At 42.6% G+C, this 26,413-nt stretch overlaps 1 protein-coding gene and 1 long non-coding RNA gene across 3 annotated transcripts in view; one reads left to right on the top strand and one right to left on the bottom strand.

The window, feature by feature from the left end:
* Positions 1 to 26,413, bottom strand: part of LOC145516782 (uncharacterized) — a 253,157-nt gene that overhangs the window by 225,839 nt on the left and 905 nt on the right. For both annotated transcript variants that reach the window (XR_014061762.1, XR_014061760.1), the window contains exon 2: positions 26,210 to 26,287. This is a non-coding gene — a long non-coding RNA (uncharacterized LOC145516782). The remainder of the gene's footprint in view (positions 1 to 26,209; positions 26,288 to 26,413) is intronic.
* CD180 (CD180 molecule) lies at positions 5,692 to 20,267 on the top strand. Its single transcript, XM_081518408.1, has 3 exons — positions 5,692 to 5,900; positions 14,019 to 14,185; positions 17,962 to 20,267. The coding sequence occupies exons 1-3, from the start codon at positions 5,811 to 5,813 to the stop codon at positions 19,688 to 19,690; spliced, it is 1,986 nt and encodes a 661-aa protein (XP_081374534.1). The 5' UTR covers positions 5,692 to 5,810; the 3' UTR covers positions 19,691 to 20,267.

Raw genomic sequence — 26,413 nt, 5'->3', positions numbered from 1 at the left:
TCTAGTTCTTGGCTAAAATTGAATCACAAAAGCATATTTTGGTTTGCACACCCTTGAAAAAAAGCAATTAGCCCTAGTCATTGCTAAGAAAGGGTAGAAAGAGCCAGACAAGGTATATAAGAACTCCACATGGCTTCCCAGACTATAATTACCTTGAAACACACAAAAGTGAGTACATGGGTCTCCCAGACATAAAAGTGGGGAGTCACCCATAGGGTGACAGCTGACCCAAGGGATGAACTTCATGGAGACTAGGTGGAAAACAAGACACAATACAATAACAATGAAGAATGGTTTGGGGTTTATATGTAAATATGTAATATAACGGTACTTGAATTTTATGAAAATTTCTACAGTTCACAGGTCTGCTGTTTCTCCACTGACATGGGTACCAATCTGTAGAAATAAATGAGTTACCTGTGCCTTTTTTCATCTTCTCATATCGCTCTCCATATCTCTGCAAGAACTGGTCCTTATAACAGGTGATGTCAGTCCATCCCTCAAAGGCATTGTGAATAAATTGAGTTTGCAGCAGTCATGATGTGCATAGCTCCAGCCAAACCTCTCTATTTTTTATATTTTTTCAGAAGGGTTAAGACCACCTACCTACATTAGTAAAGAAAGAGCAATTGTCAACAAAAATCCAGTGTAACTCTGTTTTATTGGCTCAAGCAAATGACTGTTAAATAAGTAAAATGAAATCTTTGTTTGGAAATAGAATGATAGGATTTTTCAGATGCAGAAATACCTTATAAATAGTCCAGCCCCATCATTTTACTGATAAGGAAATTAAGACAGAGAGACTTTCCCAAATGCACAACTAGTTAATGGCAAAGCTAGGACCAGAATTCAAGTTAGTGGCTTACCTGGGAGATTTGGAAAATATTCAGATAAACAGACCGTTAGGGACTGTAATGCATGAACTTGTGATACGGTTGAAGGAATGATATTTTTAACCTAGAAAGGGGACCGTTCAGGGACATAATGACTATATTCAAATACTTGAAGGACTGACAAGTAGTAAAAGGGCTTGAACATGACCTCCTGGCCTGAGGAAACAAGGTCAATTATGAAATGATAAGAGGAAAGACTTCAGCAGGTCAGTATACGATAAAATGGGGCTTCCCTGTTGGCTCAGAGGTTAAAGCATCTGCCTCCAATGCAGGAGACCTGGGTTCAATCCCTGGGTCGGGAAGATCTCTTGGAGAAGGAAATGGCAGCCCACTCCAGTATTCTTGCCTGGAGAATCCCATGGATGGAGGAGCCTGGTGGGCTACAGTCCATGGGGTCGCAAAGAGTCGGACACGACTGAGCAACTTCACTTCACTTCACTTCACTTCACTTCATACGATAAAATCCTTTAAGCAGTCAAAATAAGCCAAAACAATTTGTTGGGGGATAATAAGCTTTCTGTCACCAGAGAAACTTCAGGAAAGACAGGAAGGTACTGTAGTGTGTATATTTTGTCGACAGACACAGGTGGGGTAAGGGGTGTGGAGGAGAAAATTCAGGCATGAAAATCATCTGGATAGGGTGACCTTTAAGAGTATGTGGTTCTTTACAACCTGGAACCAAATAAGGGTTTCATTCTTGCCTCCAGGCTCTAAAATCTATCTTCCTATCTGTTTGCAATAGTTTAAATTTTAATCTATTTCATATTTCAGGGTATTACGCCCTGAATATTTGATTTGAATGCTGTGGCAGAAGGTCACTCGTATTCATTTATTTTCTTTTATACACTTGCAGAGAGTCTTTAGAATCCATTATGCAAACACATGCAAATCATATGCAAATAGTGTGGCCTCAGAAAATGACAAAATCTTATGGTCTTAACTGAGCCATCAAACCTTTCTTTAAGAAGGCAAGTATAATATGCCTTTTGAATGTCTCTGGGGCAGGAGACAATTTCCTGAGAGTGATAGTTACATGACATCGGAATTGGGTTACTCAGAAGAGTTTTTGCCTCACATTCTTCACATTTATGTAGAACTTTGAGGTTAAGAAAGCATTTTAACGTAAATGATCCCATTCGATCCCCATAATTACCCTGTGATATTGGCAGAACAGGAATTGGAATTCTTGTTCTATTATTCAGATGGGAAATAGACTCAGAAAAGTTAAACGACTTGCTCAGCTTTGCTCCATTGATGAACAATGAATCTGAGACTTTGAAGTAGGACCTTCTTTCAGTCCAAGACCTCTTCCCATGACACTAAGATGCATATCTTCTTTAAAGCAAGGTGCTTGTCATCAGTCTGGGTTTGCTTGGATGGATGGCATTTTGCCAAAAGCATCTTTGAAGGTGCTTCTGTTGATGAAGATGGCATTTTACAGGTGGCCAAAAAAGTCTAATTATTTGTAATAGCATGAGCACAGAGCCAAGTACATAGTGTCTCCAACCCTCCCTCCCTTGCTTTTTTTCACATCTGCGCTGAAATCACTGGATGAAGAACGTCCCTTAACCTGTCCACTTTTCAGCTTTTTCAGGAGAGAGAATTCTTTCTTAAACTATGCAGAGTAGTAGCACGGTCTCTGCAATGAGCCTGTCTGGATCTGAAAGATCCACCACTGTCTATTTGTGTGTGTGTGTGTGTGTGTATTTAGTCACTCAGTCATTTCTGACTCTTGTGGCCCCATGGACTATAGCCTGCCAGGTGCCTCTGGCCATGGAATTTCCCAGTCAAGAATACTGGGATGGGTTGCCATTTTCTCCCCTAGGGGATCTTCCCCACCCAGGGATTGAACCTGCATCTCCTATGTCTCCTGCATTGCAGGCAGATTCTTTTCCCATTGAGCCATCAGGGAAGCTCATGTGGCCTTGGAGAGGTCATTTATTCCTCTAAGCATCAGTTTCTACATCTATAAAATGGGGGAAATAGCACCTCTTTGATAGAATATGTGATAAGGAGACATACACAAAAGAAAACCTGCTTAGAGTCTGACACATAACATGTGTTCAATAAACACAGAAGAACTGTACAAAAGAGATCTTCACGACCCAGATAATCATGATGGTGTGATCACTCACCTAGAACCAGACATCCTGGAATGTGAAGTCAAATGGGCCTTAGGAAGCATCACTGTGAACAAAGCTAGTAGAGGTGATAGAATTCCAGTTGAGCTATTTCAAATCCTAAAAGATGATGCTGTGAAAGTGCTGCACTCAATATGCCAGCAAATTTGGAAAACTCAGCAGTGGCCACAGGGCTGGAAAAGGTCAGTTTTCATTCTAATCCCAAAGAAAGGCAATGCCAAAGAATGCTCAAACTACCGCACATTTGCACTCATCTCACACACCAGTATTCTTGGGCTTCTCTGGTGGCTCAGACGGTAAGGAATCCGCCTGCAATGCGGAAGACCTTCAATCCCTGGGTCGGGAAGATTCCCTGGAGGAGGGCACGGCAACCCCCTTCAGTATTCTAGCCTGGAGAATTCCGTGGACAGAGGAGCCTGGCGGGCTACAGTCCATGGGGTCACAGAGAGTCGGACACAACTGAGTGACTAAGCACACACGCTAGTAAAGTAAGGCTCAAAATTCTCCAAGCCAGGCTTCAGCAATACGTGAACCACAAACTTCCAGATGTTCAAGCTGGTTTTAGAAAAGGCAGAGGAACCAGAGATCAAATTGCCAATATCCACTGGATCATTGTAAAAGCAAGAGAGTTCCAGAAAAACATCCATTTCTGCTTCATTGACTATGCCAAAGCCTTTGACTGTGTGGATCACAATAAACTGTGGAAAATTCTGAAAGAGATGGGAATACCAGACCACCTGACCTGCCTTCTGAGAAATCTGTATGCAGGCCAGGAAGCATCAGTTAGAACTGGACATGGAACAACAAACTGGTTCCAAATAGGAAAAGGAGTACATCAAGGATGCATCACCCTGCTTATTTAAATTATATGCAGAGTACATCATGAAAAACACTGGGCTAGAGGAAGAACAAGCTGGAATCAAGATTGACGGGAGAAATATCAATAACCTCAGATATGCAGATGACACCACCCTTATGGCAGAAAGTGAAGAAGAACTAAAGAGCCTCTTGATGAAAGTAAAAGAGGAGAGTGAAAAAGTTGGCTTAAAGCTCAACATTCAGAAAACTAAGATCATGGCATCCAGTCCCATCACTTCATGGTGAATAGATGGGGAAAAAGTAGAAACAGTGTCAGACTTTATTTTTCTGGGCTCCAAAATCACTTCAGATGGTGATTGCAGCCATGAAATTAAAAGACGCTTACTCCTTGGAAGGAAAGTTATGACCAACCTAGACAGCATATTTAAAAGCAGAGACATTACTTTGCCAACAAAGGTCCGTCTAGTCAAGGCTGTGGTTTTTCCAGTGGTCATGTATGGATGTGAGAGTTGTACTATAAAGAAAGCTGAGCACCGAAGAATTGATGCTTTTGAACTGTGGTGTTGGAGAAGACTCTTGAGAGTCCCTTGAACTGCAAGGAGATCCAATCAATCCATCCTAAAGGAAATCAGTCCTGAATATTCATTGGAAGGACTGATGCTGAAGTTCAAACTCCAATACTTTGGCCACCTGATGCGAAGAGCTGACTCATTTGAAAAGACCCTGATGCTGGGGAAGATTGAGGGCAGGTGGAGAAGGGGACGACAGAGGATGAGGTGGTTGGATGGCATCACTGACTCAATGGACATGGGTTTGGGTAGACTCTGGGAGTTGGTGATGGACAGAGAGGCCTGGCGTGCTGTGGTTCATGGGGTCACAAAGAGTCGGACATGACTGAGCGACTGTACTGAACTGAAACGGTAGCTACTGTGATTTTCATGTTAGTGCTGGTAACACAGTAATGGTAGTACCTCAAGGCATTGTGATCTCTGATGCTAAGAATTGGCTCTTGGAAACAGAATGGGAGGACAGTTATGCCAAGTATCTCTTATATGCCAAAGGACTGAAAACAGGCAACATTTGAGGCAGCTGAATTCAGCCCAGTGAGGAATGAATGAACTTTAACTTTATTTAATCACTGTTGTATATTGCCTCATAATGAGGGTAGTTGCAATCCTGTTTCAAGGCTATTTCTAAGAAGAAATAGAGCCAAGGCTGACATGCTTAACTCTGCTCTCTCTGAGCCAGACTGCTCTGTATATGGCAGTGGGCTGTACTTCCCTGGGTTACCTTGGGAGGGAACAAGAGGGGATTCCATGGCAGCCAGCTTTAGCAAGCCTGCATCACTGGGTCATGGGATGGATTTGTCTTCCAAGACCAAGACCAAGACCAGACGTGGGGACCATGGAAGAGGCTAAGGCAGCAGCTCCACCCTCTTTCTGGGATGACCCTGCTCCCTCTTGCCCTAGTTCCCAGCTCCAGCACGTGCCACTGCAAGGCACCTTCCCTCCACCCCCACAGAGCGCTCTGCCCCTCCAGTGGACCCCAGTCCTCTCCTGGTCACTCACCTAGGCTAACCAACAAGGTGGACAGCCTCCTGCTCCCACAGCTTCTTTCATGGAGAGGGACTGGAAGCTTGCCAAGGGTCACTAGGAACCATCGCCCCGAGTGTCCATGTGACCAGAGCAAGGGGACTGCACAACTGATTCCTGTTTGCTCAAAGTGCCCTGGGCCATTCTGAGGTTGGGTGCTCAGCTATTTTTGGCAAGAGTGAGTCCTATGCAAAAGGGACTTCCCCTTTTTTTGCAGTTCAAAGCCACCAAATGCTCAGCAGTCAAGAGCACTTCTTATTCCCAGATTACCCTCTGAGCACCTCTCTGGCTGCCAGATTACCAAGGTTGTCATAGCTTGATTCGATTTCTCAACCGTACCAAGCTGGGTGGCCTCGGTCCTGGGAATGGCTCCCCATGTCGGCTGCTTCCTGTTGGCGGTGCTGATTTCTGCCAGCTGTAAAGCCATCCCCTCCTCAGATCCGAAGTGCACTGAGGTGAGTCCAAACTATTTGTCTTTGTCCAGATTAAGCTGCCTGGAAATGTTGAGATTCAGCACGCAATCATATCTGAGCCTTGGCGTTCCAATATCCACTGTCTTTAAAAGGGCAATGGGGTGTGTAGAACTTTTTCTTTGCTGTGAAAAAGGAGCCAAAGAGCTCTGCTGGGGAGATGCACTTACCTATTCCTAGTAGGAAGAAATGAGAGTTGTTCTCCTCTGCAAACAATTTCCCCCAAATAATCCCAGTTGGGACATAAAATGTCAACAGGGTCCCAGTGCAAAGAGCAGAGCCCCAAACCTGCTCCCTAGTATAAAGGAGCTGTTTGTCCAACCTCCCACCACATGGCCACTTCCCCAAAGAGTCCTTCAGTTTCCTGGCATTCAGGGTGGAGATAAGTGAAGACCCCCTGTGCCAGGCTTTAGAGAATAGAAAGATCACTCTGAATGAGCCTGGCTTTCTCCTCAAGTCGGACAGCCCTCCATCTGTTTCACTAACCCACAGGAGTAACATCTGAGAATAGAGCCAAATTATACCTTCTGTTTTGGACCATAGCAATGTTTATTGACCTGTGGGAAGTTCTTGGGGCTTCCCAAGTGGCTCAATGATAGAGAACCCGTCTGCCAATGCAGGAGACATAAGAGATGTGGGTTCAATTCCTGGGTTGAGAAGATTCTCCTGGAGGAGGGCATGGCAACCCACTCCAGTATTCTTGCCTGGAGAAGCCCATGGACAGAGCAGCCTGCAGGCTACAGTCCATGGGTTTGCAAGAGTTGGACATGACTGAAAGCGACTTAGCAATCACACACGCATGGGAAGTTCTTGGGCAGGGTGATGAGATAGAGAAAGAAAAAGGGATCATTCTCTTGCCATCGTCCTCCCTTTACTTCTGATCCCATCAGATATCCAGCACCACGTGGCCTGTCAGACAAGGGCTGTGGACAGGAAGGACCATCAGTCTTGGTGGCTGACTGGGCTGCTTTGCTAGTTTGGAACTGAATGGCAAAAAAGAGGCAGGAGTAGCTCAGTGTAGAAAGGCAGAGCTTAAGATCCAGGGTCAGGGGAACCAGGGCAAGTGGGGCAAGGACCAGCCAGATAAGAGAAAGAACAGAAGGCAGGACTTTAATAAGGCCTAGGAGCAGAAAGCAACAAGACCTTGTTAGTCTGGTGCGTGTATGATCAGAAGGTAAGTCATGTCCAACTCTTTACAACCCCGTAGACTGCCAGCCTCCTCTGTCCATGGAATTTTCCAGGCAAGAATACTGGAGTGGGTTGCCATTTCCTTCTCCAGGGGATATTCCTGACTCAGGGATCGAACCTACGTTTCCTGCATTGCCAGGTGGATTTTTTACCCCTGAGCCACCTGGCAAGCTTTGTTAATCTGATATTGGGACAGAATCAGGATGCACACTCAGACCAAAAGGAAGTACAGTGCCCAGGGGAAATTGTTCCATCTGCCACAATAGTGTACCACAGACCAGCTGGCTTCAACAACAGAAACCTAATTTGGTACAACTCTGCAGGCTAGAAGTCCAAGATCAAGGTGTCAGCAAGGTTGGCTTTTTCTGAGGTCCCTTTCCTTGGCTTATTGATGGCCTTCTTTTCAGGCCCTATCCTGAAAACAAGGGTTTGGTTCTGAGTTTAGTAAAGTTTTTATTGAAGTAAAATTTACATACAGAAAAGTCTACCAACCCTAAGTGCAGAGCTCAATGAGTTTCCACCAAGTGAACACATCCATGTGAGCAGCATGCAGAACACAAAGCGGAACCTTCTCAGCACCTAAGAAGCCCTCTCATGCTTCCTCCAGATCACCAGCCCCTTAGACTTTCCAGTATTCTCACTTTTATCACCAAAAATGCATTTTGCCTCTTTTATGAATTTTGTATACATGAGACCAGGGTATACTCTTCTGTATCTGGCTGATTTTGCTCAATATCAAGCATATGAGATTTACAGACGATGGTGTGTGCAGCCACCATGTGCTCATTTTCATCACTGAATGGTATTCTGTTGCATTGTTGTTGTTTGCTAGGTCGTGTCTGACTCTCGTGTGACCCTATGGACTTTAGCCTGCCAGGCTCCTCTGTCCATGGGATTATCCAGGCAAGAATACTGGAGTGGGTTGCCACACCCTCCTCCAGGGGATCTTCCCAACCCAGGGATAGAACCCATCTCCTGCATTTCCTGCACTGGCAGGCAGATTCTTTGGAAGCTCCACATTCTTACCTAGGTCTTCAGTAAGCAAATAGTAGATGTATTTGGTCATAAGGTACACATATGTTTAGTAAATATTGTCAGTTTTCAACGTGCTGGTATCCATTTATTCTCGCCAGCAGTGGATATGAGTTCTGATTGCCCCAAAGCCTCACTAACATTTGCTATTGTTTGTTTAAGAATAGCTATTCTGATGGATGAGTAGGGGCATTTCAATGTAATTTCATATTTTCCTGATAATTAAATTGAGTATATTTGTGTATTTTTGTGTGTATGTGTGTGTGTGTGAGTGCCTTTTCAAGTCTTTGGCCCATTTTTTCTTAGACTGTTCACGGGTTTTGGGTTTTTTTTTTTTTGTAGTGGTTCTTTATGTATTCTGGATACAGTTTCTCTATCAGATTGCAAATATCTTCTACTCTGTGGCTTGCCTTTTCATTCTGAATATTTTTTGAAGAACAGAAGTCCTTAATTTTAACATAGCTTGATTTATCATTTTTATTTATTTTAAGTGAATGTCTTTTCGTTTAAGAAATTTTTGCCAATCCAAAGCAATGAAGATATTATCCTATATCTTCTTTTGGAAGTTTTATCATTTTTTATCATTTTGTATTAATTTCTAAGTTTCATATGTAAATTTACAATCCATCTGGATTTTTTTTTTTTTTTGCATGTGATGTAGAGGAGTCAAGATGAATTTTTAAATAAAACTTTTTGTTTGAAAAAAATGTCAAACCTTGACAAATTCTGAAATATTCTCAAGATATTATAATGAACACCAATAAATACTCCACACAGAATCTTCCATGTTTAAATGGAATGTATGTATGCATGTGTGTGTATCGTAAGTAACAGAATTAGATCTATGACCAAGTTTTTGAAGGTTGATAAACATGCAAACAGTAGCTGGAATTCAGCCTTCTGTGATTTGGATTCAGGTAATATTTTATATGTGCTCTTGAATCACTGCTTGTGAGTATAGGCATGCCTCCTCCTTTCAGATGGCTATTTGTCATTGTTCAGTCACTAAGTCATGTCCAACTTTTTGTGACCCCATGTACTGCAGCACACCAGGCTTCCTGTCCTTCACTATCTTCCAGAGTTTTCTCAAACTCATGTCCATTGAGTCGGTGATGCCATCCAAACCATCTCATCCTCTGATCCCCTTTTCCTCCTGCCCTCAATCTTTCCCAGCATCAGGGTCTTTTCCAATGAGTCAGCTCTTGGAATCAGGTGGCCAAAGTGTAGCTTCAGCTTCAACATCAGTCCTTCCAATGAACATTCAGGGTTGATTTCCCAGATGACTATTCAGTCCCCTCAAACCCATGGTAGGAGACAATCCTTCATGTCCAGGTATGGGGGAAAGTGCTTAGTAGAGCTCTGTTTTAAGAGAACTCCAAGTTCATGATACAGGTACTTTCCAATAACTCTTAACAATGACGATGATGTTTCAATGATCCAGGGAAATGCTGACTTTTCTTGTGAGCACTTGATGTATATTACCTCATTAATCCTCAGAGCTGGTCTACCAAGAGAGGTAATTGTCCTCAGTCCATAGCTGAGCACAAAAGGAGGCTCAGAGAACACAGCTTGGTAGTTGAGAGCTGGGATGTGAACCCAAGCAGTCTGCCTCAAGACACACAGAAAGTGAACTGCTTTTAATCTGAGTGCTCTTTGCCTAGAGTCAGATTGACAACAGAGTTTTAGGGATGTGACCTCTTCAGAGTCTTTTGTCTTATTTTCAGAGAGTAACTGTTACTATGGGATTTGACTCTGTCAAATTGCTGTCTCTGGATAGAGAGAAATGATTAGTGAGGGAAGGTTGGAGTTCAGTGTCCCAGGTTCCCCATACCTGGGGGAGCTGGCTGCTGCTGCAGGTGCCAACTGCAGAGGAGATATCCAAACAGGTGGGCATCAGCGCTTGTGTGAAATTCAGAGAATCTGAAGTCAGAAAATGGTCTCATCACTTGTGAGGAGAGAAATACTGTGGGCTGGGAGGGAGTCAGAGATACAGCAGAAAGAAGCAAAATAAGATCATGACTGAAAAAAATGCAAATGAATACCTGGAGGGAAAAGGGATTGCAGACACAGATGGAGCACTTGGGAGCCCCACTCTGGGTAATGGCACAGCTCTGAGGTGGAGCTGGAGACAAAGGGATGGGCATGGGTCCCAGTGCAAATGCCCATGACTGGAATAGAGGTGGGCATGGGTCAGTTGTCCTGAATACCATGGGGCTTTGCCTCAGCCCTGTTCACATCCAGAAGGGTCCAGTCTGCAGTGGAATGGCCAAAGCAGAAGAGTGAGAAAGTGACTTTGAAAACTGACCCTAGACTGAGGTCTAGCAACGAAGTCTGGGTTTATAGGAAGTGGTCACGTGGGGCTCAGAAAACCACAGGGGCTGCAAAAGCAGTAGTGGGTATCTGCCTAGAAAAGCAACTGAACATGTGGTCCTCACAGCTGACCCAGTCCTGAGCACAGTGGCAGTGACCACATGGCTGGGACACAGGAATTCTCTTCTACACCCTACCCTTTCAGGCTCCTTTCTATTATCAGTCTGCTGCCCAGGAATCCTGTGCTATGCTATGGGAGCTCACTCTTGGAAAGTTTTGCTGTGAAAACTGTCAGCGAGAAAGCCACAATCTCACTGATACAGTTTTACAAAAAATGTATAACCTGAATCAAATCATGAGGAAACAAACCACAGAGAAGGAAATTTCTGCCGACTATGAGCCAGGATTCTTAAAAAAAGTAATCAATGTCAGTAGAGATCATGAAAGGCTGAAGAATCTGCTCAGACTAAAGGAGACAGAAGAGATATGGAAATGAGACACAATGACTGAATGGAAATCAGTGATGTAAAAGCCATCAGAATAGTCTCTGAAATGTGCTTGGTTTTCAAATTTTCTTATGAGTTCTTATCATTTGCCTCATTCCTTAGGAATCAAGGGCAGATCATTCATTGCAGTTTAGCTAACTAGAGATTATTGAATGTTACAACCCAGGCTGCCAGTGAGCTTCTCAGTCCTCCTGGGAAGGGTTGTGCACTGGTTCTTGAGTTTTCACTGGGTTGAAACTGAGTTATTCCTTTCCATTTGCTAGACCAGTGGTTTAGGAGAGCTCATTCTTCCTTTCAACTTTTGGAATCACATTAACTCAGTGAAGTGCTTAGTGAAGAATACAAGAGGAGTAATTCAGTTGTCACAGAAATGTATATATTCTGGAAAAGGAGGGAATTGCCAATGCCGAGCCTTTTACTGCAGGGCCAGAACAGAGCAAGACAAACTGAGGAAAGGCCCATTTCCTCTTCTCCATGTATTTATGACATGAGTTATGCCAGTAGAGATCAGAAAGGAAAAATGGATCTCCTCAAAGCTAATCTGAACCTCAGAAGGTGCACATACATCTTCTCCCTGGGTCTTCTCTCTTCTTGGGGACCAAGAAGGATCTCAGCCTGTGTTTTCCTTCACCTGTCAGTCAAATAGATTTTAAAGGCCAAGTGTGCATTTCAAGGGCATTCTATGGATTTGTGGCAGTGCCTGAAGGACTTTGGGTCTATGAAACAATTATGGATGACAAGGGATTATAAATATGGCATTTTCAACATTGACTTTGTAATGTTGTCACAATATAGAAGAAAACTGGACTTCTCTGGTAGCTCAGATGGTATAGAATCTGCCTGCAATGCAGGAGACCTGGGTTTGACCTCTGGGTCGGAAGATTCCCTGGAGAAAGATATGGCAACCCACTCCAGTGTTCTTGCGTCAAAACTTCCATGGACAGAGGAGCCTGGTTGGCTACAGTTCCATGGGGTCACAAAGAGTCGGGCATGACTGAGCAACTATCACTTTCATGTAGAAGAAAACCAGTGACTTCCCGTAAATGAGCGTGCTCAGTGTTGCTACATAAAAGGACCTGGCTAAGCAGAAGTTGGAGAGTGAGTAAGGCAAGAAGCAATTAAAATGGTAGCACCTCTAAAGCAAAGCGCTTCAGGGTAAAGGCAGACGTGTGCCATCTTGTGTGTGCAGTTAAGCAGACCCGTTTGCAGCCCAGTATGAGGAAAGCTGCTGATGCAGATTTCAACGGGGCAGGCCATTCCCTATGCAGGGCAGTCTCAGTGGGGCCTCTGGTGAGGACACCATGTGGCCTGGAGAAAGCAGGGCCTGAAAGGTGCAATGAAATCACGTGGAGCCTGAGATGAGCTGAGCTATGGTCCGTGGTTCTGGGATGTCTATCTTCTTTGTGTCTCCAAGTGTACTTCTCTTGGAGAGCATTTCTTTCTTTCCCTGGAGCCTCCCCATGCAATATATACCCCACCAGACCTTCACCCTATCCCACTACCCTTTATTCTAAGGCATCAGCCAGATAAATTATGAGCCCATAATTCTAAGGGCCTCTAAAGAACCCCTTCACATTTTTACCTGCTTAGTCCAAGATCTGTAACTTGAGTTAGCACATCTAGCAAGCAGTAAGCAGCAGATGTGAAAACACTTGACTCTCACATCAGCATGTGGGACCCTCTGAATTTACATGCAGAGCTGTGCCCTATGCTGGGTCTGGTATCAGCAGCCTGCGGTTTCAGAGATCCTAAACTGAGTCATACTTCAAGATTATAAGACCTTATGACCTAACGTCTGTACCATGTTGCTAGTTCTTTCCTTTTTTAAACATTAAGAAAATTTCTAAATATATACAAAAACGGTTAGTTATAGGGAACCTTGTATGGATCACTCCACAGCAACCATCAACCTTTTGGCTACTAAATTTCCTCTATCCATGCCCTCCTTTTTTTGCCAAAGTATTTCAAATCAAATCTCCACCATCAGGTCATTTTGGCTCTAAAACCTTCAAAAAGTAACTCAAAATAAGAACATCTCTCCTACATAATTACAAGGTCATCATCACTAACAAAATTTACAGTTCTTTAATATTCTATAATATCCTGTCCTCATTTGAAGTTCCCTGACAATGTTTTCCCAAATGCCTTGTTTGAATCAGAATCTAAAGAAGTGCCAGAAGTGAAGAAAGTGTTAGTCACTCAATTGTGTCATTTCAGCTCCATAGACTGTAGCCTGCCAGGCTCCCCAGTCCATGGGATTCTCCAGGCAAGTATACTGCAGCGGGTTGCCATTTCCTTTTCCAGGAGATCTTCCCCACCCAGGAATCGAACCCACATCTCTTATGTCTCCTGCATTTGCAGGTGGGTTCTTTACCACTAGTGCCACCTGGGAAGCTCCATACTTCAAACTGCATCACATCACAAAGTATGCAATTGTCTTCTTTTGTTGACACTAGAGTTGATTTGTTTGTTTCAAAGCGAAAAAAAAAAAAACATTTTTATGCATCAAAAATCAAAACTATGAAACAAATTATGTTCAGAAAAGGCTTGTTTTTATCACCACACCTCGATCTGCTTCCTTCCCTTCCCTTAAATATAGCCAGTTCAGGGTTCCCCTCGCCTCTAGTTTCTTTTTGTAAATACAAGAAAATGCACACATACTTTCCTTAGGTATCATACGGTATACTACATATTATATGCACCATATACTAATAGATGTCTACACCTTGATTTTTTTCCCCTTACAATTAACCTGCATATCACTCCAATATCAGTATATGGAGATTGTACTTAGTCCTTTTTTAGCTACACAGTGTTCCCTTTTGTGAATGTATATATTTTAACTGGCCTGTATGGATAGATAATCTGGTTATTGCCAATCTTTTGCTATTGTAAAAAATACTACAATGAATAATGTTATGCATAGTCATTTTGTGCTTCTCCAAGTATTTTATTTGGTGATGATTCCTAGAAGTGAGACCTCTGCCCAAAGGACAAAACATGTAATTTTACTAGAGAGCCAATAAATATGCTGTCTGATGTTAGCTCACACTGTTTCTCTTATCAGAAAGAAGACAACAGGACATACAACTGTGAAAATTTAGGTCTCAGAGAAATTCCGGACACTCTGCCAAACACAACAGAAGTTTTGGAATTCAGCTTCAACTTCTTGCCGACAGTTCAAAATATAACCTTCAGCAGGCTCATAAATCTTATCTTTTTGGATTTGACCAGGTTTGCATCTGAGTTTTTTGTGTGTGCTTGATGTTTTACTTAGGTCAAAACACAATGTGCATTCAAACTGTTTCCAGGACCTTCCTTTGGGGAGCAGGGACAACCTGCTTATTCTGTGTGTTTACCCCTTCCCATGAAATATTTTTACACAGGTAGAATATAACTTAAATAAGCACCAATCAGTGGAGAGGAAAGTGGCTTATTCTCAAAATAGATTGTACTTAGTGCTGTTTAAGAAATTCGAAGGAATATCAGTAACACAACTGAAAATAATCTTGTACTAAATCAGATGTCACATCATACTATATTTTAGCAGAGTTGATTATGAATGGGTGTGACATTTTAAGAAAAAAATTAGAGGAGACATACACATCATCTACTAACTTTTTTCCTGAAAACTGGTTTTAGAGGCAGGATGAGGATTCTAAATGCGGACCCAGGGGCTTCTAAGCCAGCGGGCAGAAGTGCCAGAAGAAAATAAAGCGATAGAGCAAGAGAGAAATGCAGCTGGTGTGTGTGTGTATGCGTGTGTAAATTGGGGGAGGGCTCCGTATGTGAATGGAGCCTAGTCCTCTTACAGAAGTTCCATTTCTTCTACCTCGGTCCTTCAACTTAAGCTTCTACAGAGCAGAAGGGTATTCACATCCTTTGTTGTTGTTGTTTAACCGCTAAGTTGCATCCAACTCTTTTGTGACCCCATGGACTGTAGCTCACCAGGCTCCTCTGTCCGCGGGATTTCCAGGCAAGAACACTGGAGTGGGTTGCCATTTCCTCTTCCAGGGGATCTTTCCCACCCAGGGATCGAACCCGTGTCTCCTGCCTCTTTTGCATTGCAGGTGGATTCTTTACCACTGATCCACCAGGAAAGTCCTTTCACGTCCATAAGACTATACAGTCACATCTGCCTGGGAGGCAAGCGTGGTAAATACTGCCATTCCACCCGTGTTAGATGGGAAAACAGAGGCTCAAGGAGATTTTGTGAGCTTGCTTAAACTCACACAGGAAGGAAACTAGGACTCTTGGTCTCCTGACTCCCAGTTCAGAATTTACTTTCTCTTTTAACATTTCTCATTTTCACAGGAGAAGAGTTTGACTTTTTAAGAACTATTAGGCCAGGGGAGCTTTCACAACTAGGGCACTCTCAGTTTCCTCTTCTGCTATTTTCAAAAAGTGATGAAAATGGGACCTCATACTTTCTAAAGTCCTCCTCCCTCTGCTCTCCTCCCCACCCTGTATCTGGCTACAAACGAGGCACGTTTTCATGACCTTACACAGTTGCTGTTTCCTTAGCTTTACCAGTTTGCTTTCTTTGCCCTTTGCTCATTCTTCTGTCTTGCTTTTCAGAACTTCCTCTCTGGAATTCTTTTCCTTTTTAGACTTTTCATTTCTTTGATTAGTGTCTGTTAGCAGTCAACTTCCTCAGTTTTTGATTTTCTGAAAATGTTTTTATTTCAGATTCTTGCAAGATAACATTTTCTGGCATATGTTATCATTTTCTGGCAACTGTCTAGGCTGACAGTAGTTTTTTTCTCAGCCCCTCAAGATTATCATTTCAGTCTCCCATTGTTGCTGTTGGGAGGTCATCTATCCAGTCATTGTCCATATGTTGAATATCTGTCTTTTCTTCTCTGGATATTTTCAATAGCTTCTCTTTGTCCTTGGAATTCTATATCATAGTGATGCATTGTGTAGATTGTCAGGCTCCTTGAATCTGAGATTGGTGTCTTTCATCAGTTCTAAAATATTCTAGCCACTATCCATTTGAACTCCGGTTTGCTCCCACTCACCCTTGTATCATCTTTGGATCTCTGATTAGACTTATATTGCATCATCTTAACTCTCTTTTATATATCTTAATATCTCTTTATTGTTTTCCAACTCTTTATTTTTTTTTTATTTTGGCTACATTCTAGGTAATTTCCTATTTACTTCTAGTCCATTAATATCCTCTTCAGCTGTGTTTAATCTCTTGTATAAGCTATCCTCTGGTTTTCTAATTTCAATTATTAACTTTTCCCATTTTAATATAATTTATTTTTTATTTTACAAATATATAAGGTCAGTTTTAATATTTTTTCCTTTATCACACTTTTGGTTCTTACTATTTCCTTTAAGCCTATCAAGCATATGTTTGACATAGTGTATTTATAATGATATGATAATACATATAAGCTTTATCATCTATTCTTTATACATCTTATACATATATTGCATACACATAGACACACATATATGTATACTTTATCAGATATATCTGATAACTCTGGCATCTGCTGCCTTTTTAAATCTGATTCTGTAGAGCTTTTTTTTTTTTGGCTGACTTTGGCTAATGTGTTTTCCTTAAGTGTTTAGTTAATTTTTATTTTGAGGATTTATCATGCAGAACTTTGTATAAATCTTTGTTTAAAATGTTTTCCTTGAACTAGATAACACCAATGAACTATTAATATTGGTATATGTGACAATGGCATCACGGCTATAGAAAATAAGCCTTTTTTTTTGAGATGCATACTGAAATATGTATAGACACCTAGGATTTGACTTAATTTAAGAGAGAGAAGTAGGTATAGAGAAAGAAATGACTATGGCAAAATGGTGAGAACTGTTGCATCTGTGTGATATATACATGGAAATTCATTGTACTTTTCTCTTTACTTTTATGTAAATTGGAATGGTTTTTATGTAAATCTTTTCACCTGCTAGTTACCTGAAATCACTACCATTCTGGAACTGTTTTAAGCTAAATTTTCCATTTGGGTTTCTTTGGGGAAGTTCACAGAGGCAGTGTAAACTCAGGCTACAGTTTTCATAGGTGGAAGCTGGTGGTGGTTAGAGACTCTCAGAGGATGCTTTTCTTGTTGTTCTTCTTGTTATTCTACCCAGAAGCAAGGTCAAGATAAACATATATCCTCAAAGTCTCCCTCGGTGAGTTTTCTTTTTTTAAGTTCACCCACTGAAAGGATCCCCTGAGGGTCTTGGTAGTTTGTAGGTTTTTGAAAAGACCTCCTATTCTATCCCCAAAGCTTTGTCTCCTGCTACTGGGCTGTGTGGCTCATTAAAATCTGGACTCTAGGCCACCAAGGATCAGCAGATATTGACAGATATGACACAACTAGCTCCAGAACTTGATCCTATGGTTTCAAGTTTCCTTTTGACACTACATCTCTAAACAATTCACTTATTGACCTCCAGGGGAGCTATGTGTTTGTGTGTGGATGTATAGTCCAGTATTTTGAGGTATAATATCAGGATGAGTTTTCTCTGAACCTCTAGTTCCATATTTCTATGGAGCATTTTCATATATATCATTTGAATCACAACCATTCTACAAAGCACTCATTGTTTGCTATACTTTATAGAATAAAAAACAGAGGTTGAGAAAAGTTGTGACTTGCTCAGGATGGCACAGATAACATATTTTATATATCATGTTATACATTATGTATTTAGTGACATATTTTATATTGCTTATAACAGTAAATAATAGTTTGATTTTGTCTACAAACAAACTACTGATTGTTCCAAACACAAATCTCTGAGAGTTCAACTTAAAATATATAGAAAAAAATTCTAAGTCAGAGTGTTCAGATCACAGGCTAGTCATTAATTCCACAGGCCATCTGTGGGTACTGAAGAAAGTTTATTATCTTTTACTTTGGATAATAGTGTACACTGTCTTTACTATACACAAAAGATGGCCTTGCTATTATGTCACTGTGATAGAATTTTTTTCTTTTCCTTAATTAATTCTTCTTAAATACTATTATCTTTTTAAGGTGCCAGATTAACTGGGTACATGAAGACACTTTTCAAAACCATCATCAACTGAACACCATTGTGTTAACTGGAAATCCCCTGATATTCATGGCAGAAACGTCACTTACTGGGCCCAAGTTGCTGAAGCATCTTTTCTTAACCCAAACAGGAATATCCAATCTCGAGTTTATCCCAGTGCACAACCTGGAAAATTTGGAAAGTTTGCATCTTGGAAGCAACCATATTTCCTCCATTAATCTCCCAGAAAACTTCCCAACACAGAATCTGAAAGTCCTAGATTTTCAGAATAATGCTATACACTACATCTCGAGAAAAGACATCAGTGCTCTGGAACAGGCCACTGACCTTAGCCTTAACTTCAACGGCAATGACATTAAAGGCATTGAACCCGGGGCTTTCAATTCAAAGATCTTTCAAAGTTTGAAATTTGGAGGGTCTCTCAACTTATCTATTATATTTAAAGGTCTACAGAACTCTACTATTCAGTCTCTTTGGCTGGGGACATTTGAGGACACTGATGACCAAGATCTCACTTCAGCCACATTTGAGGGACTTTGTGACATGTCTGTTGAGAGCATCAACTTACAAAAGCACCATTTCTATGACTTATCATCGTCCACATTTCAGTGCTTCACTCGACTCCAGGAGTTGGATCTGACAGCAGCTCACTTGAAAGGACTGCCTTCTGGGATTGAGGGTATGAACTCGCTCAAGAAATTAGTTCTCAATGCAAATAATTTTGATCAATTGTGTCAAATCAGTGCTGCCAGTTTCCCGTCCCTTAGGGACCTTTATATCAAAGGCAACATGAGGAAACTTGACCTCGGCACTAGGTGTTTAGAAAAACTAGAAAATCTTCAGAAACTTGATTTAAGCCACAGTGATATTGAGGCTTCCGACTGTTGCAATCTGCAACTCAAAAACCTGCACCACCTGCAATACTTAAACCTGAGCTACAATGAGCCCCTTGGTCTCGAGGATCAGGCGTTCAAAGAATGCCCTCAGCTAGAACTCCTGGATTTGGCATTTACCCACCTACGTGTTAAGGCTCCACACAGCCCTTTCCAAAACCTCCATCTCCTGCGGGTTCTGAATCTCTCTCACTGCCTCCTTGATACCAGCAATCAGCACCTTCTAGCAGGCCTGCGGGATCTCCAGCATCTGAATTTACAAGGGAATTCCTTTCAAGATGGGAGCATCTCAAAGACCAACCTACTTCAGACACTAGGAAGCTTGGAGATTCTGATTTTATCCTCCTGCAATCTCCTCTCCATAGACGAGCAAGCATTTCACGGCCTTGGGAATGTGAACCACTTAGACCTGAGCCACAACAGCCTGACAGGAGACAGCACGGATGCTCTTAACCATCTTAAGGGGATCTACCTCAATCTGGCCTCCAATAACATTTGCATCATCCCACCCCATCTCCTCCCTGCCTTGTCTCAGCAGAGCACCATTAATTTAAGTCACAATCCCCTGGACTGCACCTGCTCAAATATTCATTTCATAACATGGTACAAAGAAAACCTACATAAACTTGAGGACTTGGAGGAGACTACGTGTGCAAATCCCCCACATTTAAGGGGAGTGAAACTGTCCGAGGTCAAACTGCACTGTGGGATTACGGGCGTGGGCATTTTCTTTATTGTAGTATTTGTATTCTTGCTCATCTTTCTGCTCATTTTTTCAGTTAAATTTATTCTTAGGTGGAAATACCAGCACATTTAGTGCTGAAGGTTTCTGGAGATGGAAAATAAATATGCTTAGCAAAATTGCCCTGGGTAAAGGAACTGTTGTCTGTTAGTTGACCAGACTTTTCTGATTGGTTCCTGGAATTAGGTAGGAGTTCACTGTACTTCTCTGAATCCCAGAACTGATGAACCTCCCAGGAAGGCAAACTCACTAGGGCCAGAGGGTCAGATGCAGCTACGAAAGACACAGAGTCTTTTCCTCATATGGAAGGTGGGTAGAAGTTGAGGGGGACTGATGGTATAGGGAAAGGCCAGGAGACTATTAGGAGGCCATCACTTCCACTCATGAGCATCCCTGGAGGTACCTCCTACCTTGACCCTCCCACATCTCTCTCTCCTGCAGCTCTAGTATTGTGCTTGGGTCTGAGTTCTCAGACAAGTTGGGGATAAAGTCTCAAAGTATATTTTAAATGAAAAAGAGAAAACACAATGAATTTAAAAGAAGAGGCTGAGAAATGAATCTCACCATCAAATTGACTTCATTAACCTCCTTAAACCTTAGGTCTCCAAGGATTCTACAATGCTGCCATGGTACAAATAGCTCTAAGGAAGAAAAAAAAGACATCCCCACCAAGATACCCCTCCCCCAAGGCTGAGATGTTTTGCACACTGACTACCCTCATTTCAGAACCAAGGAGGATTTTTTTTTTTAACCCATCCAGTGTTCTCACTCTTATTATGTTACAGATCCTAAATTACAGGTGGGCTGTGTGTTTTTCAAAAGAAAAATACTCCTTTCATTTGAATGTCTAGTCCTTAGAAGCTTCTTTCTCATAGGAACCATGGGATAAATGGTGGTTTGGTTCCCAAGCCAGCTCTCAAAAGCCTACTCACCTGGGACAGCAACTGAGACAGCATATTTACAATGAAAACCAGTGGAAGAAAGAAAGCATTCAGGCACCCTCACCACTGGGAACCCAACAAGCTGCCTCAGTGAGTAGTGGTTTCTGTTGAGGCTGGAGATATTGCAAAGATGGTACCAGCAAGAGAGAGTGGACAGGGCCAATAGATGCAGACAGAGAACTGGGAAGCCAGCAGTGTTCTACTCACATCTTCTTTCCAAGGCCCAAAGGGTGACACCCTGCAGGGCCTGATCTTCTGAAGTCTGCACTGGCAGAGAAGAGAGTTGAGCTCTTGTGCTCAGGTGTTGCATTTATAAGGCCTGGATTAAGTAGACTAACCAATTTTAGTTTAGAGATAGCAGAGTTATTAAATTTTGATTGGATAGCAAAGTAAAAATTAGTTAACATTCAATCAGAATTGATTAACCTTAGGCTGGGGGCATAATATTGGAACAGAGTAGAAACTTGGGGACCAGCTCTTCTTTATCTCTGTGCCTCCAGAAAAGTAGGAAAGACAAGGGAATGGTGAAGGAAAGCCATAAACATATACTGCAAATGCTTTACCAGTCTTAGGGTGTGTGTGTGTGTGTGTGTGTGTGTGTGTGTGTGTGTGTAATACTACACAGGAGCCTAAGTATTCCCAGAAATTCTTGGTTAAGGACACAAGACAGTGGCCAGGGAAGGGGTGTTGGGGGCGGGGTTGGGAGTGAGGCATTTGCTTTGGGTGCAAAATTTAAGGGGGAACCAAAAAACTCAGTAATCAAGGCAAAAAAATTCTTATTTTTAAAACTCTAAATTAAAGCCAAAAATCCACAATAAGTATAAAAAAATTTTAAACATAGCCAGGATCTATACCAGTGCCATGCTGAAATGTACTAGAGCCTGAGGCAACAGGAAAATTATTAGTAACCATGCTGCCTTTGTTTAAAACTTTGATATTTTGCTCACTGTGGATATTTTACATTAGTTTTGATTCTTTTAATGTTGCATTAAAATACTATCTATCTTTGTTACTGAGTTTTTTGGTGCCCCCTTAAATTTGGCACCCAAGGTAGGTGCCTCACTCACCTCGCCCTGTCCCTATCCTGAGGACTGGTCAGAAGTGGGGACTCCCATCTAACTCCCAGGCCACTGTCTACTGGAGACCTATTAGTAGGCACCATATCTCAGTTTTCCTCCAAAATGTCCCATCTCCTTCACCTTGGTTTCTGGAAACAGGGAGAGGTGTTCAAGATCTTATACCTTGTTCTCATCCTCAGCTGTCTCCCAGCTCTTGGGTGCAAAGACTTGCATCCTTCCTTCAAAAGCAAGAGAGGTGGCAGAGATGAATGGGTACCAAAACCCTCTGGTGAGAGAGGGGAAGCAGGGCACTGTCCTGCTAATGAAATGAAACCTCACACAATTCACTGCTTTGATTATCTGAAACACCAGTGTTTGGGAAAACAGGGGTGTGGGAAAGGAATTTTCCTTGGCTTTCCTGAGGGAGTGTGGGCAAGGAAGTCATTCAAGGATACATGTTAAAGCAGAAAGAAAGTGCCTGGAACTATGAGCGCCCGGGGACACCCCTCTTCAGCCACTGTCATGCCTTCCCTGGGTCTACAATGGTGGGGCAGCCCCCCGAGAAGGCCAGTCTGAGCCACTGCCTGCGCTATTACTGGCCTTGAGTCTGACAGTGACCAAGGCCTTTTCCCCTCGAGTTTCGGGCTCAGAGGCGACCTAACGCAGAAATGGGCATGAGTGCTCCAGCCTGCACTCAGCAGGTGCTCTTCCAGGAAGCCTCCTAGCTGTGGCCACAGGAAAGGCCCCTCATTCTAGGGACCTGAAGCCAGGCAGGCAGCCATCCCTCCCAGGTCAGAGAGCACATCTTCCTCTGACCACCATCTACATAGCCCACTCTTGTGGTGCAGGAAGCATTCACCTCTGGGAACTGAGGCAGGGATATAGCTGGACACACAGTTATTTTGCCTTGTTGATTTTGTTCATTTGCTTGCAGCAAATTCGATGATCAGTTCTGGAAAGTTTGAGAGACATTCCTGGTGGTGATCTGAAGATGCCAAAACCACGCTCATGGTCCTTCCCTCCCTTTTCTGTTTCTCTTTTTCTTTCTTTGTTGCTTCTTCCCCTCCTTCATTCCTCTTTCTCTCCCTCTTCCTTTCACTTATTTCCTGCTTTCCTTCCTACCCTTCCTTTCTTCCTTCAATCCTATCAGGCAGTATAAAAGTCTACACTGTTAAGAATCCAGACTGATAGCACCAACCCACCAAGTTCCCTGTATATTCTAACAAACTTAATCTCCTTCCTGCCTTAAGGATTTAAGCTGTGGATAGGGCTTCCCTGAAAGCTCAGTTGGTAAAGAATCCGCCTGCAATGGAGGAGACCCTGGTTTGATTCCTGGGTCGGGAAGATCTGCTGGAGAAGGGATAGGCTACCCACTCCAGTATTCTGGCCTGGAGAATTCCATGGACTATATAGTCCATGGTGTCACAAAGAGCCAGACACAACTGAACGGCTTTCACTTTCAGGAAATACTAACTGCTGACCTAACCACTCCCTTGCCACACTGTCCTCCACAACACGTAACTTGGAAAAACAAAAACATTCTGTAGAGAAGGGGTCCCCAACCTCTGAGCTCTAATGCCTGATGATCTGAGGTGGAGCTGATGTAATAATAATTACACATAATAATAAGAATTAAAGTGCACAATAAATGTAATGTGCTTGGATCATTCCCAAACCATCTCCCCCCTCCCCACCCCCAGTCCATGGAAAAACTATTTCAGGAACCTGGTCTTTGGTACCAAAAAGGTTGGGGACCACTGCTGCGAAACACATCCCCCTCAAGACCTTAGGAACCCAAGCCCTAACAATCTGTAATGGCCCAGGTTTGCTGTATCAGGCCCTTTTATGCGACACCACGAGCTACTCCATAACTGGGCACTGATCTAGGGCTTTGTGACAGCTCCTCTGTTTTAAGCAATAGTAAATTCACCCTACAAAGTCAGAAAGGGAGCTTTTTGATGGCTGCTGTCAATTTTATTGCTTTATCCTAGTTACTAGGACAGACTTTGCAGCCACAGTGTGTTTATTGGTTTTATGTATCGCATGTTGTTGCTGCTCTGACAAGCTACTCCTATAAAAACATGTTATTATTGCATGCTGTAGCTCAGTGAGCTGACCCTGCATTTCAAAGTGTACTGAAGCAAATAGTGATGAAGTCCATAAAAACCGCCTGGCCTCCATCACAGAGGATGCTCTGAGTGAACTGCAACTCCCACAGTCTGGAAGCAAATTATACCTTTCCCCTGTGCCAGCGGCCCTGACTGCTAACTAAACACAGCACAGACCCAAACACAGGCATTATCTATGTGTCCATGTAAAATTTCAGGACAGGAAACTGTCATTTCACTTCTACTCATCTAATTCCCCAATAAGTGATGCTTGCAATTTTGAAGTTTATAAAAGTATGAAATAAATGGCTTTATAATACTTTCATATATTACTATAGGATGCAAGAGCGGTGGCTGACATTGCTTTCCATCTGTTCTGAATGCTGAAGAAAAAATTAACTTTAATTACAGCAAGAGAGGATGTGGTTAGTTCTAAGCAAGTCATGACTGAGGGGGGTCCTGGGTGTTGAGCTAGAATCAATTGCCTGGGACATTAAGAATTAGGATGCCTAATACGATGGAAGTTAGTCTGGCTGCAGAGGAGTCAGCGGCCCAGTGTGACTCCCAGAGCTCCCAGACACTGGTTGATCACCAGAATCATCGGGGAAATTCTTTACAGAACAGATTTCCATGCCCCACCCTGTAGATATTGGGATTCTGTTACACTAGGGTTGGCCTTGGACTTTTAGCCAAATTATTTCATGTAAAATCCTTCCCTTAACTTTATCAAACAGTAACAGAAATACGTGTCAGACTCCATGAGCTAAAAAACTATGCCATACCCTATAAGAGGAAATATCCCAACAAAATGGCAAGAAAAGGTTAAGGAGGCTTCCAGTCCAAGAGTGAGGCACCTGGGCAAGCAGCTCATTCGTCTCTCTGCCACCACCACCAGGCCACAAGCCTCTGTTCCTCAACTACCCTGTTCTGCCACCTATCCAACCCCGCCCCATCCCAGCTACTGACAACTGGAAATCACTTATTGAATTCTGTGGGTCTTGAAAAAGGAATTTGGAATTTGGAAAACTCAGCAGTGGCCACAGGACTGGAAAAGGTCAGTTTTCATTCCAATCCCAAAGAAAGGCAATGCCAAAGAATGCTCCAAGTACTGCAAAATTGCACTCATCTCACACACTGGCAAAGTAATGCTCAAAATACTCCAAGGTAGACGTCAATAGTACGTGAACTGTGAACTGAGAACTTCTAGATGCACAAGCTAGATTTAGAAAAGGCAGAGGAACCAGAGATCAAATTGCCAACATCTGTTGGATCATAGAAACTGCAAGAGAATTTCAGAAAAACATCTACTTTCAGAAAAACATCAATGCTTCATTGACTATGCTAAAGCCTTTGACTGTGTGGATCACAACAAACTGTGGAAAATTCTTCAAGAGATGGGAATACCAGACCACCTTATCCGCCACATGAGAAACCTGTATGCAGGTCAAGAAGCAACAGTTAGAACCAGACATAGAACAACGGACTGGTTCCAAATTGGGAAAGGAGTACATCAAGGCTGTATATGGTCACCCTGCTTATTTAACTTATATGCAGAGTACATCATGCAAAATGCCAGGCTGGATGAAGCTCAAGTTTGAATCAAGATTGCCAGGAGAAATACCAGTAACTCGCAGATGACACCGCTCTTATGGCAGAAAGCAAAGAGGAACTAAAGTGTCTCTTGTTGAAAGTGAAAGAGGAGTGTGAAAAAGCTAGCTTAAAACTCAACATTAAAAAAACTAAGATCATGGCTTCTTGTCCCATCACTTCATGGCAAATAGATGGGGAAACAATGGAAACAGTGACAGACTTTATTTTCTTGGGCTCCAAAATCACTGCAGATGGTGAGCGCAACCATGAAATTAAAAGATGCTTGCTCCTTGGAAGAAAAGCTATGGACAACCTAGACAGCATATTAAAAAGCAGACACATTACTTTGCCAACAAAGGTCCATATAGTCAAAGCTATGGTTTTTCCAGTTGTCACGTATGGATATGAGAGCTGAATAATAAAGAAAGCTGAGCGCCGAAGAACTGATGCTTTTGAATTGTGGTGTTGGAGAAGACTCTTGAGAGTCCCTTGGATGGCAAGAAGATCAAACCAGTCAATCTTAAAGGAAATCAGTCCTGACTATCCAATGGAAGGACTGATGCTGAAGCTGAAACTCCAATACTTTGACCACCTGATGCGAAGAACTGACTCATTTGAAAGACCCCGATGCTGGGAAGGGTTGAAGGCAGGAGGAGAAGGGGATGACAGAGGATGAGATGGTTGGATGGCATCACCAACTCGATGGACATGAGTTTGAGCAAGCTCCGGGGGTTGGTGATGTGCAGGGAAGCCTGGCATGCTGCAGCCCATGGAGTCACAAAGAGTCAGGCACGACTGAGCAACTGAACTGAACTGAATCTACGATTTTTAAATTTGATTTTAAAAAGCCATTATTGCTCATGAAAGATTAAACAGTGAACTACATTGAACACTCACCTCTCGCTGGCCACCTCTTCCTCCATTTTTACATAATATTCTGTAAACACTTGGCTGTTCAAGACGTGATACTAGATCCTGCAAAGGGAAGCAGAGGACAGGGAACCACCTGAGCATTCATCCATCTCCCTCTTCTCCATTCATGTCAGGGCTTTCTAAATAGCTTGGGGCATTCTTTTTTCTCTTTCTACTCTTCTTGGAAAT

The sequence above is a fragment of the Giraffa tippelskirchi genome, chromosome 8 (assembly GCF_054371585.1).
Source record: "Giraffa tippelskirchi isolate mGirTip1 chromosome 8, T2T-mGirTip1v1.2.pri, whole genome shotgun sequence".
NCBI lineage: Eukaryota > Metazoa > Chordata > Mammalia > Artiodactyla > Giraffidae > Giraffa > Giraffa tippelskirchi.
This window is presented reverse-complemented; position numbering and strand designations above follow the sequence as displayed.

Bases quoted from the DNA above. Each gene is read 5' to 3' on its own strand.
- CD180 (XM_081518408.1), top strand. From the start codon at position 5,811: ATGGCTCCCCATGTCGGCTGCTTCCTGTTGGCGGTGCTGATTTCTGCC. The intron at 5,901-14,018 runs GTGAGTCCAAAC...TTCTCTTATCAG, and splicing joins CAGATCCGAAGTGCACTGAG to AAAGAAGACAACAGGACATA. The intron at 14,186-17,961 runs GTTTGCATCTGA...TATCTTTTTAAG, and splicing joins ATCTTTTTGGATTTGACCAG to GTGCCAGATTAACTGGGTAC.